We start from the raw sequence: 19,178 nt of genomic DNA on the forward strand, positions 1-19,178 counted from the left end.
GGAATCTTGGCTCGGGCGCAGGTAGTACAGGATCTAACATAGTCCCTGACATAGGTGCATATTCCAGGCCAGGTATATTCATGTTGGATGAGTTCTAACGTCTGGTTTTGACCAAAATGTCCGGATAGAGGGTGGTCATGAGTATTCCGGAGTACACAAAATCGTAGATCATTGGATTCCAGAACATATATACGATTGTCACAGTGGAGGAGACCATCAACATCCACTGTCCATCTTGGATCTGAGGGTTCCGGAAGATGTATGGAGGTGATAGGGTCATTAGGGAGTGTGGTCAGGATGTCAGTCCGGAGTTGTTCTATATCCATCAATACAGCTGCTCTAAGAACTGGAGTTGCTAAGGATGAGGCTCGTAGGGATGAAGCTAGCTGTTCCATAGTGAATACCGGACAGAAATTATGAGGGTTAACTTGAGCATAGTCCTTATCCCCCTCTTTGGGATAGACGTCCCAACATCTAGTGAGGGAATCCGGTTTCGCTCCAAGTTTTCCGGGATGGAAGCAGATAATGAGGTTGAACTGATGCAGGAATTCTGACCATCAAGCCTGACAGTGGGATAAGAGTTTTGTGGTTGCGAAGTACTCAAGGTTTTTGTGGTCCATGACAACATCCACAGGCTCAGAAGAGCCTTCCAGGTAGTGTCGCCAGGTCTGGAAAGCTTCATAAATGGCTAGGAGTTCCTTGTCATGGGTGTCATAGTTGAGTTCTGGAGCGGAAAGCATATGGGAGTAGAATGCTACTGTGATAGACTAGAGGGACAGATGCCTTAGTCTCAGCAAGAGCAAGAAACGCTAATGATATTAATGTACCTAGAGGGACAGAGGCCTTAGTCTAGGTAGTGTATCAGTGTGTGTACTGTATGAGCAATAACAAGAGTCATACCTCAGTGAGAGCAAGAAACGCTGAGGTGCAATGGCAAAAAGACGACATATAAGTATGACAAGTTACATAACAATCAAGAATCTTGTAATGATGGTGAAAGACGTATGATACTGTATAGTAGCTGATGGGACTCGTATGGTGAGGCACAAAGGAGACACAGTACGCATGGCACGCATGTCTGGAAGTGGTAGGTGGTGCACCAACATACTGGACGAAGCTCTGAGTCCGGACATACAATGGAAAGTATTCCGGTGATAGCATAATCAGAGGCATCTGTTTCCACAACTATAGGAACATCCAGCATCCAGTGTGTCAGCACCAGAGCAGAAGTGAAGGCTTTCTTGAGTGTTTCAAAGGATTTCTGGCAGTCCTCGGAAAAGTTCCAAGGGACATTCTTGCAAGTCAACCGGGTGAGTGGGACCACAATATCTGAGTAGTTGAAGATAAATTGATGATGAAAATTTGCGAATCCGAGGAAAGATTGGACATCTTTGACTTTCCAGGGTTCTGGCCAGTCAGTGATAGCTTGGATCTTCTCGGACGACATTGTAAGGCCGTCTGGAGATAGGAGGTATCCAAGGTATTCCACAGATGAGGAATGGAATTCGCATTTTTCTGGTTTAGCATATAGGTGATGCTTCCGGAGTCGACGTAGTACTTCTCGGACGTGTTCCTTATGGGTTGCAAGATCTTGGGAATAAATGAGGATGTCGTCCAGATACACAACAACGCATACATCCAGCATATCCGCAAAAACACTATTGACAAAGTGTTGGAAAGCTGCTGGGGCATTGGTAAGACCTTCTGGCATAACCAACCATTCATAGGAGCCATAGCACATCCGGAAAGCAGTTTTCCACTCATCTCCTTCCGCTATCTGGACAAGATGATAGGTGGACTGGAGGTCAATTTTGGTGTAAACTTTAGCATGGCTTGGAGAGTCTAAGAGGTCAGAAATGAGAGGCAAGGGGTAACGGTCTTTCTTGGTGATCTGGTTGAGGCCTCAGAAATCCACACAAAGTTGTAGGGATCCATCCTTCTTCTTTACAAACAGGACAGGGGCTCCATGTGGAGAGGATGAGGATTGGAGGAGTCCGGTTGCAATGTTCTCATCAAGGAACTTGCGGAGAGCTGCAAGCTCAACTGGAGAAAGGGAATAGATAGTTCCAATGGGCGGATTAGCTCCTTCTTCCAAATTGATCTTCAGATCATATGGACAATGAGGAGGAAGTTGACTAGCTTTGCCCTTATCAAAGACATCCGCAAACTCCTGATATTCCGGAGGTATTCTGGAAAGATTAGGGGCTTCAGATGAGAGTGAGGCGGACCGGAGATCCAGTCCAGAGGGGCAGAGATAGATGCTGAACTGCTTGGATCCTTCCATCTTGCAGGCCTGGCAAAAGGCAACTGCATTAATGAGGGAAATATGCGGACCAGATTTATCAGCAGAGGGTTCTGGTGTAGTCGGAGGAAGAGGTTCCGGAGGCGGAAGTGATGTTGGAGGGGTCAATGGCATTCCATGAGGAGTCGTCTGGAATTTGATGCTGCCCAAAGCCCAGTCAATCAACAGATTGTGTCGGGTGAGCCAGCTATATCCAAGAATGACAAAACAAGATGAATCCAAAGGAGTAACGTAAAACATATCAGAGGTAACTACACTGGACGAAAATTGGACAGGGAGGTCTATGGCTTTGGAAATATTGTTATTACAAGTACCATCAAATAAATGAAGCAGAAGTGGAGGGATTCTGTATGTAGGGATTTTATATTTTCGGACAAAATTTGTATCTATAAAACAATGAGAGGAACCACAATCTACAAGAGACGGAAATTCGGAAATACTGGGATACGTTGGAATCGTGATATATGGACAGAGTGAAGTCGGATCAGAAACAGAGACAGCATTAAGACATAACTCCTTTGTATGGGTTGAGATAATGCTACCCCCATCCCATATGGAGTCAGGAGGGTTGCGGACTATTTTTTTGCCTCAGACGAGGCTTCTGGTTTGGCTTCCGGAGTGACTGTAGCAGCATGGCCTTTGGCAGTGTGCGAAGTCGATTTGTTGCAGTCCCGGACAGTGTGTCTGGGTCCACCACAGAATAAGCAGAGCTTCTTATCTAAACGCCTCTGGCGTTCCTCGGAAGTTAGTTTTCCATCCTTACCCAACTTGGAGGTAAGGTCCGGGGCCTTTGAAGTGGATGAGGTAGAGGACGTAGTGGGTTTTCCAGGTTTATGTCCAGAATTCTGATTTCTGGATTTGTTACTTCCAGATCTGGATGAGTGGGAGCTGGTCCGGTCAGAGGCTGACTGCTTAGGAGGAGTGGATGAGGAGGGTTTGGTTTCGCGGGAGATCTCTCCCTTGTGTTCCCAATAACAGGCATCTATGGTTTGTGCGAGGGTCTTGTATTCCAGGAGGGTAGCAGGTTTTCCCATGCGGCTGATTTCATCTTTGATACGAGCCAGAAGTCCATTATAGAATTGTCGGTGTAGGGCTCCATCGCCCCATCCGCGGACTTGTGAGGCAAGCCGCTGGAACTCCACAATGTACTTATTGATGTGCTGTCCGTCATGCATATTGAGTTGCTTGAGCTGCATTTCCGCATCTCCGGAGGGGTCATGAGGTCCAAAATTGGTCTGGAGTTCAAGCATGAACTCGGAATAGTCATCCATCCAGTCCGGATGATCAGTATTCTCGTCAGAAAGGAGGTCTGGTTCAAACCATTCAAGGGCCATGCCTTTGAGATAGGATTGGATGAAGTTGACCTTAGACCTTCCGGTACGGAAAGCATTGGGTTTGCTTTGGAAATTGAGTTCGCACTGGACAAAAAATGCTTGCAGTTTCCAGGGCTTGGTGCCATCAAAGACATCCAGCTCATGGACTTTGACCTTTGGGTCTTTGGAAAGGGTGGTGCGACGATTGTTTTGGGCAAGGTTGTTGATAGCTCTGGATAGGAGTACCATGACGCAGTCCTGCGGATTCAGGCCATCGTTTTCATTGTCATCATCATCATCATCATCTGGATCATTGTCCAGATTTCCACCATTCCCATCCAGCGGATTTCCGCCAGGGGTATCATCATCATTATCATCATTGTCATTGTCATCCGGATCTCCTTTGCCCAGAGGAGCTAAGGCTGGGGTCTGTGTAGGGGTTTCTGGATGTTGACAACTCAGGAGTTCTGAGATGCTTCCAGCAGTAGCACGCTGGCTAACACAACGCTGAGAGAAGCTATTGAAGGTTTCGATGATAGGGGTAGAATCCCAGTGGGTGGAAACTAGTCCGGCCACTCAGAGAGGGTTTGTTGTTTTGGTAGGAGCCATGATAGATGTAAGTATACTCGGAAAGGTGTGAGTTCAAATATACTGTTAAGCTCGCTTGCTCAAGGGGGTTGGATCACAAGGGCTTGGCCTCAGCTCATATGCTGTGCCCCTTTCCCAAGTATGTGCCCTTAATTTCCGGGGGCTAGAACAGTTGTCTGGAGTTTCCAGGATTTGACTAGGGCGGATAATGGACATCCGGATCTGAAACATGAGGTAAATCCGATGGACGTCCAGATGTTACCTGGGCAAGCAGATAAGACTAATCCAGACGAAGTCCGGACTAGAAACTAACAGAGGATGGACTACCCTTAAGGTAGAGTCGGAAATGTAGTCTAGGATGCAATCCTAAGACTCGGAATATGACAAGAGACTTATCTCGAGTCCGGAGGACACAGGAATGAGCAGGAACTAAGATGATATTTGAACTGGAGTATTTCTGAGAGTTACAGGAGGTTTATATACTGTAGGTAACATATAGGAATCAGTCAGCAAACATAAAGGCTATGTACGAAGCATATGCAGAGTCTATTAGTAAGTAGGATGGATCACAAATAATGAACACTGGAAATGAAATGTATGTAATGGATCAATAATCAAAAGGAAAACATGGTCAACCAGAGTCTGGAGACAGGGGCAGTCTAAATGGAGTTGGGCGCTGATATAGGGTTTGGATTCCGGAAGGGAGATAAAGATAGATCAGATCATTTGAGATCTGGATCTCAGATCTGGATATCTGGAGAAGTGGATTTAGAGTTGAGAGTCTGGAATGGCATATGACAACCTCCCTCACTCCCTTCTAAACTGACCAAACACTCCATGAATCCCTCCATCACCCCAGCTCTCCAGGTTACTGCTCCTACCTCTAATGCTCCTCCCTCTCACAAACCACCATCCTCCTCATCTCAGACACTCCCAACCCCCTCCACTCTAATGTCAGCCTCGCCAGTCATGTCAAACATAACTAAAGGAATGGTGGCCATGCCTGGACCCAGATCCCACAAAGCACCATTGTTTGAGGGCAAAACATCCGAGCTCCTCAACTTCTTTGAACTCTTCAAGGACTTAGCTGCCTCCTGTGCACTTACAGATGAGCAAAAATGCAAGACCATTGTGAGATATACTGACACTCTCACCAAACGGTTTTGGGTCATGATAGCCAGATACGAGAGCAAGGACTACACGCTCTTCAAAAGGAATATCCTGGCCAAGTACCCCCATGCTAATTGGGGCATACAGTACACAATCCGAGACTTAGAGTGCCTTATCCTTAACACTGCGGAATCGGAAATCTCCACCAAAATGGAGCTACTCCAATATTACTGTCAGCTCTGTCCTATTGCAGCTTGGCTGATCATGAACTCTAAGATTACAGCTCATGAATGCGACTGGTACTTCCTACAAGGACTGCCCCAGTCAGTATGCCAAGCTATTGACCGACAATTGGAACTTAAGGAGACAAACTATACCCATAATGAAGCCCCAGATATCAAGAAAGCCTTAGAGGCTGGGCAATTCGTTCTTTTGGATGATGCATATGATGCTGACTTACATGAACCTATTGCCAGTCGCCTTAGATCGATATGCGAGGTGCAAGCACCCAAATCCAAAGTGTCCCGCCATGATCTGGACTCAGATGAAGAAGATGAACGGCAAGATGCGCAACGAGAGGTGCAGACCAAACAAGTGGCCTTTAGAACCCCTGCCCCTGTTAAATCAACCAAGGACAAAGTTGATGACCTAGCTCAAAAGATGCATGGGCTCAATATTATGGATGCCGCCTATGCCATTTGTTATACTCACCTAGCTGGCTTAATGCCAACTGCAGCTCAAGCATGGCCTTCACCGAAATTGCATCACTTCATCGGTACTGCACCTACCAAAGCATCACGTCATCCCTCCAATCCACATCACCTTGCCAGTGCTGCACCCAGTCAAACTCCAATGTCATACCTACCCCTCCTGCCTCTTCCATCCACATCTAGCCAACAGCCAGGTCCCATATGTTTCTTCTGTGGAGGTCCCCACGTCATGTGTGCTTGCTTAACTGCTGGCAAATACCTATGGGCTGGGCAAGTCATCCAAGAAGGGCAGTTCTTTGCCTTTCCAGACAAGTCCCAAATATGACAATATGGGAACAAGATGTTTCAGCAGGTAATTGATGCAAGATACGCTATGCCTGCCCTTCCGGTTCCCGCCACTGGATCCAACGCTATACCAGTAAACAATCTTTGACATGAAGCAGCACCACAAACCTCCACCGAAATCCCCTCCTCCACCTTCATATCAGAATCCTACTTCCTACAGTGCGCTCCAGTAGCAGAGAACCATGTGGTTATAGCTACAATTGAGGAAGAAGAAGATTGGAGAGACGTTAATGCTATCATGTGGTCAAAAGCAAAAGAGAGCCTCATCACTAACCCCAACTTGCGGGAAGATCCATCCTCACCACATCTCATTGAAGCCTCTTCCAAACCCCCAGATGTGGCAATGAAGAAACCTCCAGCCTTCTCCTATGAGTCGAAAGCCACTGTACCCAATGCCACTCAGTGTATCTACAAAATGATCCTGGACATAGTAGTACTGAACATAATGATAGCTGACCTCCTCGCCATCAGTCCAGAGTTACAAAAAGAGGCAGTGGACCATTGTTGAATGCACCAAGTTCCTGCACCCACCACCACCATTTCAACAAATACTCTCACCTCCACCATCCCTCCTTCTCAAATTGAACATGCCATGCCTCTCCATGAGCTCTGCGTTATGCTCAATGGGGTCCACTCCAAATTAGGGTTGCTTGACAAAGGGTCTGAAATTGTCATTATAAGGGAAGATGTCTGGAAGAAGACTAACACACCTAGAAACCAGCAAGTTTGAATGAAGATGCAGACAGCAAATGGGGGAGCCCAAGAGATGGGAGGATGCATTGAGATGTTAGAAATAGAAGTTGAAGGCATCAAAAGTTGGGTGCACGCTTATGTCATACCAGATGCACCTTATCATTTGCTCCTGGGATGTCCCTGGCAGAAGCTTGTTTGCTTGTCCAAGGTTGAAGATATGGATAAGGTATATATAACTATTCAAGACCCTATGGACAGCTCCAACACTCGTACTATTGAAACTCTCCCTCGTCCTTGGCCACACCCCTCCCTCGCCCTCACCTCTGCACTCCTAGCTATCCCAATGCCTCAGCCAGCTCTATCTACCCTGCATATCCTACCAACCAGCTCGACAGATATATACCACGCCATCAACCTGACCAGCTCGACAGATATATACCATGCCATCCTACCAACCAGCTCGACAGATATATACCATGCCATCCTACCAACCAGCTTGACGGACATCTACCATGCCATCAATCTGATAAGTTCTACCAATATACCTTCCTATCAATCAGCTCCACCAACATCTACCACACAATCAAATCATCCAACGCACATAACGCCTCTTCCCATATCCTGTCTCACCTTCACCTCCTTTGCCAAATTTCTTCTTCAAGCCTATTTTGAAATCAACCCAGCCCACCACACCTTCACCTACAAAAAGGTGGCCAACAAGGTAAAGCCTGTACCTACAACTATGCCAGCACATGCGTGTATCGTCCACTGATTCCCTGAAGATCCACTCTTATCACTTTCTTCTTTATCTACCACTCCTCCCAAATTTCTTCCTGGCATCTGACTCACTCAAGAATGAATGGACAAGCTTGGCATCCTTCAAAACAACTTTCTCTTGCCCAAAGAACAGAAGCTTGCTGCACAGGTGCTGATGAACAATGAGCTAGCTTTAGCATGGGATGAGTCGGAGAAAGGCCATTTTCAAGAAGACTACTTCCCCCCCGTAATTATCCCCACCATTGAGCATGTACCCTGGGTGCACCGTCAGCCTCCCATTCCACCAGGTATCAAAGAAGAAGTAATCAAGCTCATCAAATCGAAGATCACATCCAGTGTTTACAAACCATCAAACTCGTCCTATTGATCGCACTGGTTCTGCGTTGTGAAGAAAAACAGAGCTGTTCAAATTGTCCATGACCTTCAGCAGCTCAACTCTATCATGGTAAAAGATGCTGCATCTAGGCCTTATGTCAAGTTATTCACAGAACAATGTGTGGGGCATTCAATTTACTCAATGATGGACCTATTTGTAGGATTTGACCATTGAGCTTTAGCAGAGGAGTCCCACAATATCACAACCTTCCAAACCCCTCTTGGCACGTATCATCTCACTGTCCTTCCCCAAGGCTGGACCGACTCCCCCACTGTCTTCCAAAACGATGTCATGTTTATCCTGCAAGCCAAGATCGAAATCGCGCTGAACTTTCAAGATGATGTTAATGTCCTAGGACCCTGCACACAATATGAGCTTCCTGATAGCTCATATGAGCTCAATTCCAAAAACTCTGGTATTAGAAGGTTCATTTGGGAACACTGTGAGGACATCAATCAAGTCCTCCACTGTCTCAAACATGCAGGAGCTACCGTATCAGCAAGAAAACTGTTCCTATGTGTCCCTGAAGTCCTAGTAGTTGGTCAGAAGTGTACTTATGAAGGCCATGTTCCGGATGAATTGAAAGTCTTCAGAATCACACACTGGCCATCATGTATAACAAAGACTGAAGTTCGCGCCTTTCTTGGCACTGCAGGAACCCTGCACAACTGGATCCAGAACTATGCCACCATCTCCTGCCCCCTCACCAACCTCACCTGTAACAATGTCCCATTCGTTTGGTTGAAGGAAGCACAGATTGCCATGGACCAGCTCAAAAAAGCAGTCACCTCATCCCCCACCATTTGCCCTTTAGATTACTCCTCCCAAAATGAAGTGATACTCTCTGTGGACTCGTCCTATATCACGTGTGGATGGATCCTCCTCCAAATTGATAATGAGGGCTGCTGTCATCCATCCCACTTTGGCTCAATCACCTGGAATGAGCAAGAGTCCCACTACTCCCAAGCAAAGGTTGAGTTATATGGACTGTTCTGTGCCCTGTGAGCAGCCAAGGTCTGGCTTATCAGTCTCAGAACATTTACTGTTGAAGTGGATGCTAAATACATCAAAGGCATGATCAGCAACCCAGACATTCATCCCAATGCTGCAGTCAACAGATGGATCACAGGAATATCCTTATTCAATTTCAAACTTAAGCACATACCAGGTTTGAAACACACCAGCCCAGATGGACTATCCCATTGTCCTTCAGCACCCAAAGATGAAGAAGATTGGAATGAAACTTCAGAAGATGTGGAGAATGAGATTGACAAGATCCTAGGATGCGGGATATGGGTAGCAAAAGAAGTGGATGATGAATGGCCTTCCCACACCAGCTCACTTGTTTTGACAATAACAAGCACCTCACATGTCTCTGACTCTCACATTCCTTCAACAGAAACCTTCATGCGCCTGGATAACGAACTCCACACCATCCAAATCTATCTAGAAACCCTTTCCTTCCCCTCAACCATCTCTAGCAAAGATTGTTCATGGCTCATCAAACGCTCATCCCAGTTTTTCATTAGAGGCAATCGCCTATGGAGAAAGGAGTCAGGAGGATGGCATCAGCTAGTTATATCCACACCAAACTGTACCCGCATCCTCCATGAAACCCACGACTCACTCAGCTATAAAGGTTTCTACTCAACTCATTGAACTATAGTGGACCAATTCTGGTGGCCATCCTTAGACCATGACCTCCAATGGTACCTGAAGATGTGTCATCAGTGCCAAACTCATTCCATCACTAAAGTTGTCCTTCCACCCTCTATTACTATGCCAGCCTCCCTCTTCCAAAAGATACATGTGGACACTATGTTCATGCCAATGTCACATGGATATGACTGCATAGTCCAAGCTCGTTGTTCCTTGTCAGCTTGGCCAGAATGGCACATGCTAAAAACTGAAATGGCATGCACCTTGGGTGCATTTTTATTCAAGGACATACTCTGTAGATGGGGCATGATTGAAGAGATCATAACGGACAATGGGACACCATTCATAGCAGCAGTGGACTGGTTGGCAAAAAAGTATGGGATCCATCATATTTGAGTTTCAGCCTATAACTCCCAAGCAAATGGAGTCGTCAAACGTTCACATCAAACTATCTGGGACTCCCTTGTCAAAGCATGCAATGGCAACATCACCCAATGGCCGAAAAATGTTCCTCATGTGTTCTGGGCCAATCAAGTCACTACACAAAAATCTACCAGTCATTCCCCATTCTATCTTGCCCATGGAATAGAGCCTTTACTCCCTCTCGATCTCGCCAAAGCCACATTCCTGCTCCCTGATATTTCTGCACTAGTTCTGACCTCTGACCTTATCAGTTCACACACTCACCAACTTTTAAAATGAGATGAGGACCTTGCAGTTGCTCATGAACGACTTGTCAACAGCCGTTTTACATCCATCTGAAACTTTGAGAAATGTTTTGCCAACATGATCCATGACCATGATTTTCCCCCCAGCTCTCTTGTCCTAGTCCTTAACAAGAAGATCGAAGCCACATCCAACACCAAATGCAAACCACGCTATTTCGGACCCATGGTTGTTGTTTCACGATCTAAGGGAGGCTCCTATCATCTCGCAGAAGTTGACGGCACCATTTCAAAGCTCAAATTCGCAGCTTTTCGCCTCGTACCTTATCATCCTCACTCTCCGACCTCTCTCGATGTCACCCAATATCTCAATATCGAAAATCTCGCAGGCGCCACTTCAGAATGAATTTAGATGTGTCCTTCATCTTCTCTGTTCCGATTCTTGATTCCTCTCTGCCAGTTCAAAATATGATACAATCTTATTTTATTTAGTTTGAAGATCGACCAAGGATGGTCGATATTCGAAGTAGGGAGGTGGTGTAAGGATTCCATATTCTCTACACCCCGACCAAGCTCTAAAAATGAACACCAACGAACCACGCGGTCGCAATCGTCCACGTGACTCATTGATGCGAAGAGCGCAACTCTTCGCATCCGAGTTACGTGGATACATTCCTTCATCTCCCTTGTCCATTTTCTTTCGTTACCTTACCTTGTGCTCAGACCTCGCCATCTCCTTGTCTCACTGAAGTATTTTCACCTCGCCTTACACTTCATGTTCTCGTTCCGGCCTAGTCAAGTATTCAAAAACGTATATATACTGCTCATGTACTCTCCTACCTACAATGAATCTTAGAGTCAGATTCCCGCTCCAAGAACGACCGAAAAGTCCTTCAGAAAGTCTCTGTCACGGCCAATTCCCAACTCGTCTCGAAACTATCCAACTCGTCTCTCTTCAGAATCGTTTTATTTGCAATTCCCTACTGAACTCACACTTAGCCTTACATTGGGGAGAAAACATGCATCTACAGTATTTCCACCGTCCCGATGTCCATCAAGTCTCGAACAGAAGTTACATCTTTGACCTGTACAATGATATCACGATCCGACGCGATCCTCTTGTATTCTCCGCCGCGCTGCCGCGCTAGCAAAAATGCCCTGAAAGGCTGCCCGAGACGAACAATCAACCGCAATGCTCGTGATTCTAGATCAACCACTTCCTGTTTTAGAAGAGAACGGCTAGATGAGTCATCTGACGGAGAAGAAGGTGGCGTCCAATAATCCCCCTCGCTCTCCGTATCGTCCCCAACGTCGGGCAAATCTGCAAAGTCTGGTAGCTCGAGGAGAGACCGATCCCAGGGACGTACAAGCACGAAGGTTTGCTGAGTGGGCCTTATCCGCGAGAACTGAACAATCGGGTCTTTGGTGGTGATCAGCAGGTCACGAAGCCCATCTCCCTTGACTTCATATTGAGCCTCCTGGGATGGACCATGGCTTATATTGACATGCGTGACACGGAAGGTGATGCAGGGAAGATGCAATCTGCAGTTTGCAAAGCGAGGAGCTTTCAGCTGTTCAAGCTGGTCATAAATTTTCAATGCCAGATCTGTAGGCACAGTTTGTCGCAGCGAAGAGATAGTTGTCTGAATGTGATCTTCGGACAAAGATGGAAGGGTACGTGGAAGAGTGGTATAAGAGGTAGTATAGGCTGGAAGACAGCTATTGAACTCGGAAGGTTGTCCAATCCAATCGAGGACAGTAATGTTGCCCGACCGAGCTACGATCTCCTGCAAGAGCCGCCCGAGCGCATTCTGCTTCTTCTCGCCGTAGATTACAGGTAGGTGGACACCAAAGATACCAAACAATGAATACGCGATGTCTTCTTGCAATGTAGTGACGCGTGACGATGCCCATTGAAGTCTCCGGCGTGCGTAGTTCATCCCTGGACGGAAGGAGGTCAAGGCCCGTGCATCTATGCCCGTCGCATCCTGCAATTCCTTCATAATCGCAGGGGACTCTTTGTGGTTGGGAGAGCGATCACCGAGATATAATGACCAATCCTTCTGATAAAAGATGACAACTTTCGGAGCCACGAATTCTTGAAAGGTCCATCCTCGCTCGTTCCAAACACTCCCCGCCAGTGCACCGGGCTGGGATGAAGGAGGGACATCGGATAGGTAGACGATAGTAAGCGCTGAGTGGCGGTACCAGAGGAACATAGAGTTGACCGATTCTTGAAGCTCGGTATTGCTCCTCTTGTCAATGCAGCATGTGTCCATCCATGCCCAGTGATACCCAGCATCACGAGCGATATTGCAGAACGACTGGAGTTTCGCGATGCCACCAAGTCCATTCAACTCGTACACGACCTTGTCCTGGATATCGTGGAGCAGCACCTCCGTGCCTTCCCACCTGTGTGATAGCAGAACGCACCGGAAGTACGTCGCCACTACGTCTTTGATGTGCTCTGTCCGGAGGTTCGAATCCTTCGTTGGAAATGAGATAAGCTCATTGTATTCTCTGCTCAGTTTAAAAGCATTTATTCGTGCCATTCTATCACACAAAAGACCCGTAGAGGTGTTGAGCAGACGAATGGGGGCATATTCGAGTTCAAACCCAACAGCCCTTTGAACGGAGTCTTCTAGTTCAGATGGAGAGACAAACTGCTGACGCAGATCTGCAGAATAGGATAGGCATTTCGAGACGATGCAGGAGTGTTCCATGGCTTACCTCGTATCTGCGCTTCGGGAGCATCGTCCATCTTAGACAACATAGTTGTGAAAGCCTGGATGGCTTCGTCGTAGCGTTGCGCGCCACAAAGCGCCGCGTGCATCAACTGGTATCCAAAGTGAGATGAAGGATTGAGTTCGGTGACCTATGCATTTCCGAAGTCAACATGGGCTACGAAAACGTAGACGCCATCGCACCTTTTGCGCATCGTGGAGCGCATCATCCCATCGCATTTTAACTAACTCTGCCTTGCTGCGATTTGCAAAGATGACATCAGATGTATAATCCAGGTCGATCACCGCCGAATATAGGCCAATAGCCCTGTCATACTCACTCACAGTGAGGGCGGCATCTCCGTTGACAACGCAGAGTGCGCTGCATTCTTGCTTAAAATCTGAGAGAAATGCAGGTGAGGATTGTAGCCTGCATGGCATTGCAGACTCCAGACTTGCCATTTGACCAGTCAAGGTAGTCGGCCATGGTGTTTTCGTCACTCGAAACCATCATGTACTGGTATGATATCGCGGCATCTTGAAGTTTACCTGCCCGAAGGAGTGCATCACACCGTTTCTGGTGTGCCTTTTGCCACAAAGACCTCAGGTCCCAGCCAAAGAGCTGGACAAGACACTCAGTTATGAAAAGCATTATATGTGTATTATCTTAACGTACCACTACCAAATCCTCGTATATTTCGTGGATGTCTGATTTCGATGATAAACCGCTGGAGAGAGCGGCAGTGAAATGGTCAGCGGCTTCGTCGTGACGTGCGACATCCAAGGCTTTGATTCCGAGTTGAATACGTAGATATGCCTAATGTGCGAATTGCAAAAGTTAGTGTTGATGACCCAGCGTGGCCGCATGATACTCACTTCCACGATACGACACGCGCGAATATCGACATTCGGACAACCGGTGGTGAGTTCTTTGAGGAGCAACATTGCCTCGTCATGTTGATTTGCACTGAAGAGGGCAATGGCCTGAAATATGGAATAAAGTAGAGACTGTACGAGACAAATGTAACCTACCTTGATCAAGAGCAAAAAATGAATGGTTTGTGAGTCTTGGTCCGTGTACACGGATGCAACATCAAATGCTGCCCTCGCGTCTCGGACGCAGCCTTTTCCGCAGAGGGCAATACCCTTGGAGATATAACCTATCAATGAAGGCTGGATGCTGGTGGACTATGTCACCGTCGAGTTAGTCTTTCGTAAGGCGACCATGATCAGTGGGTATATCTCACCTTGATTGCATCCTGAAGGGCGCGGTCCCAGGCTTGATTTCGCGCCATAACAAACGAGCGATGAGCGTAGGAAGTGTGGTTGTTCACATGCGTGTTGATATCTTGTGTGAGTAGTTGTTCGGCGGTAGATAAGTCTCCATCTATGGATGCAATGCGGGCTGTGGTGATGCCCAGGATCTGCACGAAACATCCTTAAATTGTGGTATATGAGTCAAGGACGAAAACGTGCCTTCGAATTGATGTCGTCGGGTATGGCCCACTCTGAGATCATCTTATCGTCACTTCCACTGAGGACGTTCTTGCCATCCGCGGAGAAAGTGACCCATTCCGGCGGGAATGAGTGCTTGAAGATGGCAACGGTTCGTCGATCTGAGAGACGCCAAAGACGGACATGACCCTCACGAGATACCGATGCGACGAGTGTGCCGGCGGGATTAACGACAATGGCATTGATATAGTTGAAGTGGCCCGTCCAAGGATTGCCGACCTGCTGCCAGGTTGTTGTATCCCATTCGCGTATGGTAGGATCGACCTCATTGCCGCCTGTGAGAAGGCGTGAGCCATCGGGCGTCCACGCAAGTCCGAAGTTGTGCGATGTGTGACCCTTGAAGGATGTGATAAGTTCCCTCGTACTTGAATTATAAATTTCGATGCGGGTTGTTGCGGTGGCAAGAAGTTCTCCAGACGGCGAATATCGTACGCAGCCGACGCCAACCCCAGACAAATTGATTGGCTCGCCCTGCTGCTGCCAAGTTTTGGTGTTCCATAGTTTCGTCACGTCGTGTGAACAAGTGGCCAACACTGTTCCATCAGGAGAAAAATCCAACGAGGTAACGCAATCGGAGTGAGCATCGATGGGTTGGGTGAGCGATTCTCCAGTTTCTCCGTGCCAGATGATGACCTTTCCTCCACTATCACCGCTTGCTATGAATTGCCCATCTCGTGATACTGTCAATCTGTGCACCCCATTGCGATGCCCCTCCATCATCTTCAACACAACGCCTGTCTCCAAGTTCCACAGACGAAGCGTCTTGTCGTGCGAGCCCGTAATCATCCGTCGTTTATCGGGGAAAACTGCGACTGATGATAAGCCATGTTCATGACCTTTAAACTCTTTCAGGGATGTAGTGATTGGAATGAGCCTCGACATTAACTGGAGGTTGATGGCGTTAAGCACGGTTGAGGTGGACTTTGGAGGGATCGTGTGTCTCTTGTTCACAGCTGTAGAGGTGCGTGACGCCTAGGAAACAAGGCTGTTCGCTTTCACAGTTCCTTCACCGGCAGGAATATAACCCGTTGTCATACCCCCCCAAGACTACTGTGTCACTATTTTGCATTACTATAGAATAGCTACAAGACGTTCTCTAGATTCTCACCAGACTCCCACCCGCGCCGATAAATGAGCAAAGTAGCGACCAAGATTATAACTTGTCCCAGATCTATACAGCCAAACAGAACCTAATCTTCAGAATATGTATCAGAATCAGGATCATAATCATAATCGGAATGTAATAACGCCTGCATATAGTCCTCCCCAGAAGAAGATTCATCCCTGCAAATGTGACAAAGACAGCCACCGCCAGAGCCGTCGCCGCCCACCAAGCCCTCTTCATGCCCGTCCCAATCAACGTCCGTAACCACTTCCTTAAGGAGCTGCACCCTATCGTCCACCAAATTCCTACATTTCACTAGCCGGAGTTCGTCTATACCGACACCATGACCGGCTCGCATTGTGATGATGTCCTGAAGTTCTTCAGCTTCACCGCATCCAAAGTCGATATTCTCGAGCTCTAAAACATGAAGCGAGGGATACGCCAAATCCGAACTTTGTGTACCTCCGCTCTGTAGCACAGCGACCAGGCTTCTAATATCGCAGGTCCCACTCAGCTGGATACTTTCGAGCTCCGGAAGGTCAGTGGACCCTACGCGCCAGAAATTGTCTCGCAGGCAAAGGGAGGATGTCACAAACAAACTTTGAATTTGGCGATGCGGGACCATCTGGCACATGTCAAATATGATGGGTGGCTTTCTAGTGGATGAGCTGCATTTGAATTGAATCGAGAGTAGGATATCATCGTCACGAGGGTCCCAAAAATACTCAGATTTGAATGCCATTGATGTGCCGAATTGGACACCGAATGTATGGTACGAAAGACTCGCGCGCATTGACCGAATGATAGGACCAGGGCCATCAGGATCCTTGTACATGGCCGAAAATAGGTCAGAAAGGCAGCTTCCAATTGGTGCGAGATTGAGAGCGATCTTGACATTAACGGGAAAGGCTAGACACGAGAAGAGAGATACGGCATTTCGGAGGGTGCAGGCATCCAGCGCTATACCTTTTAACTGAGTGAGTGGAACTTGGTCGGAAAACTCGATGTCCTCAGAAATTCTGGATGACAGTCCAAGCGTAAGCTGCTCCAACTCAGGCATACGTCTCAGAGCTGACAGGAGTTGCGACAGAGTGGGATAAGAGGTAGATCCTATTCGTCTCACATCTAGAGTTCGAAGCCGGCTAAAAATACAGGACGTCCAGCTGAAGGTACATTCTGTAAGCTCAACGCTCCGAAGTAGGGGGGCTTGTCCTTGAAAAATAGCATCCGATATGGGCCTGATGACTCTTGTGTAAGATTTCCTCGCGACCGAGAATTTGAATGTTTGAAGCGACGGCGCGGGCTGCGATGATAGGCAGTCCAAAATGCGATTGACCTCCCGTGGATATGAGCACAACTGGAGGAATTTGATTCGAGGTAACTGTGAAAAAATCTGCTGGAAACATTTTCGCAACGAGCCCGGTGACCTGTAGATGACGACTAAAATGGCTTTCTTCGACCTCTCAAACATAATATCTAGCCAATTAGCAGAGACACAATTGAGGGATGCCCAAAGAGTAGGGCGCTCAAGGGCGATTTGGCGCCAGTGCCTGCAGACGTGCGTGATTATCATGGAAATAGGAGCAGCACAAGGGCGGGATGTGTCCGTATGACTCTTGAGAGTGTCCTCTTCTACGATGTATGTGAAGACAGTAGTGAGAATCTCGGGTGGAAGCCAAGATATACAGGAGAAAGTGATCCCGCGAGAGCGAAGGCCGCGTGAAGACTCGGCTAATGCAGCCATGTCCTTGTTGAATCCGGCTATATCTTTGTCGACGTGGCCGCGAGTCACGCGACAGTGCTCAATGACGGCGGACCCCATTCTAGGAATAATATCTAGGGAAGCAGAAAGCGTCATCATGGACGACCTACGGGGGTAATCAGTCTAGTCCATGCGAAATCTCGGTCAGAAAAATTACCTCTCGTTGGCTGGGTGAATTTGGAGCTTGCGTTACAAATACCTGAATATGTTGTATGTTGTGCCGTGCCCCCCAATCGTGAGATGGACAAGCTTTAGCGTGTTCTTGGTCGAATTGCGAGCAGGAGGTGAGACGTTGGAAGTAGAGTTTGCTTCAACAGGTTCCAGATGTGTTCCCGCCACAGTATGTCGTGTGTCCTATCCATAGGTAAGTACTATAAGTATTAGCGGGGCTGACCTAAGTGGCCAAGCCCTTTGATCATGACCGACAGGTTCAAAGGGAATACTAATTAAAATTGAAACTGAAATTAAATTCAATGGAATCTTCCCGCGCTTACCCACTGAGATACATAGCGGCTGACAGATAACGGTTTCAAAAATTGACTCAAACAGTGCTGGAGTTGGTGAATGTAATACAATTCATCATTTTGCGTGAACAGAGGCCATAATCAAGAAGTAAGTCAGAACATCGTTCATCAAAATTATCGTAGCTGTTGATATAAACCAAGATCATACAGGCGAAAACCAAACTTCAGATCTCTATATGCCATGATCGGGTTCGATGCATTACGTCGTCTTTACTTTCTGTCTACGTTTTTGAATATCTTTTTTGGTCATACGCGTACCGAGGAGCACATCCCAATGGACGAAGAAAGGCTGTGAAAAATTTGACTTGATCCCGACGGCCTGTACGCTTCATAAACACCGCTTTCGAGTACAGGCACTAGTAAAGGGGCATACCTGATGATGTATGTCGTGATAGTCTGAGTTATTTCCGCTGATCAATTGGAAGGGATCAAATGGGAAACTGTATCCGCAATGATCGTCGACACCCTTGCCTGTGCCGTACGCGAAGAAGAAAATGGCCTGTCGTATAGAAAGACAGGCGACTCGCTCTGCAACTGCCACGCCCAGGGTGTCTAGCAAGAAGCTTTCCAAAGGATGGCTGTAAAATGCCCCGAAGGCATAAGGAACGTAAAGTTTGTGGTGCACTGAGTGGATCTTTCTGTAGATATACTGATTTGTGTGCATCAAGCGGTGGATGAAGTATTCCCAAGTGTCGAGGACAAACCTAGAAAGACATCAGAGGGAGTCAGGAAACGTTGGATGGCACTTACAACGCGAACAAGATCTGTGCAGCTGGGATTCCCCACCAGTACAACCAATGGGTCATCTCAGACCCCCCCAGCTCCAATATTTTCATCCCCATCTCCTTCCCGAAAAGACGTTGCACAACCAAGACCAGCATTCTTCCCAAGCCCTCCATCTCACTCTGACACCGCGCAACTGAGATCTCTGGCGGTTCTGTTAACCACGCCAAACCCACCAAAGTTTGCATCACGTTCTGGAATATCATGGCGCGTGCGACCTCTGAGGGC

At 47.4% G+C, this 19,178-nt stretch overlaps 2 protein-coding genes across 2 annotated transcripts; one reads left to right on the top strand and one right to left on the bottom strand.

Moving 5' to 3' along the window:
• Positions 1–11,175: 11,175 nt before the first annotated feature.
• On the top strand, positions 11,176–11,394 carry BJ212DRAFT_1396970 (uncharacterized protein; the record flags this gene model as incomplete). Its single annotated transcript, XM_041337227.1, has 1 exon — positions 11,176–11,394. A coding segment is annotated over one exon (219 nt), but the record flags the coding sequence as incomplete, so codon positions are not given.
• A 1-nt stretch (position 11,395) lies between these two features.
• On the bottom strand, positions 11,396–11,766 carry BJ212DRAFT_1396972 (uncharacterized protein; the record flags this gene model as incomplete). The annotated part of the gene is made up of 2 exons (XM_041337228.1): positions 11,396–11,470; positions 11,491–11,766. A coding segment is annotated over one exon (192 nt), but the record flags the coding sequence as incomplete, so codon positions are not given.
• Between the last annotated feature and the right edge of the window lie 7,412 nt (positions 11,767–19,178).

The sequence above is a fragment of the Suillus subaureus genome (assembly GCF_016647635.1).
Source record: "Suillus subaureus strain MN1 chromosome Unknown BJ212scaffold_73, whole genome shotgun sequence".
Classification (NCBI taxonomy): domain Eukaryota; kingdom Fungi; phylum Basidiomycota; class Agaricomycetes; order Boletales; family Suillaceae; genus Suillus; species Suillus subaureus.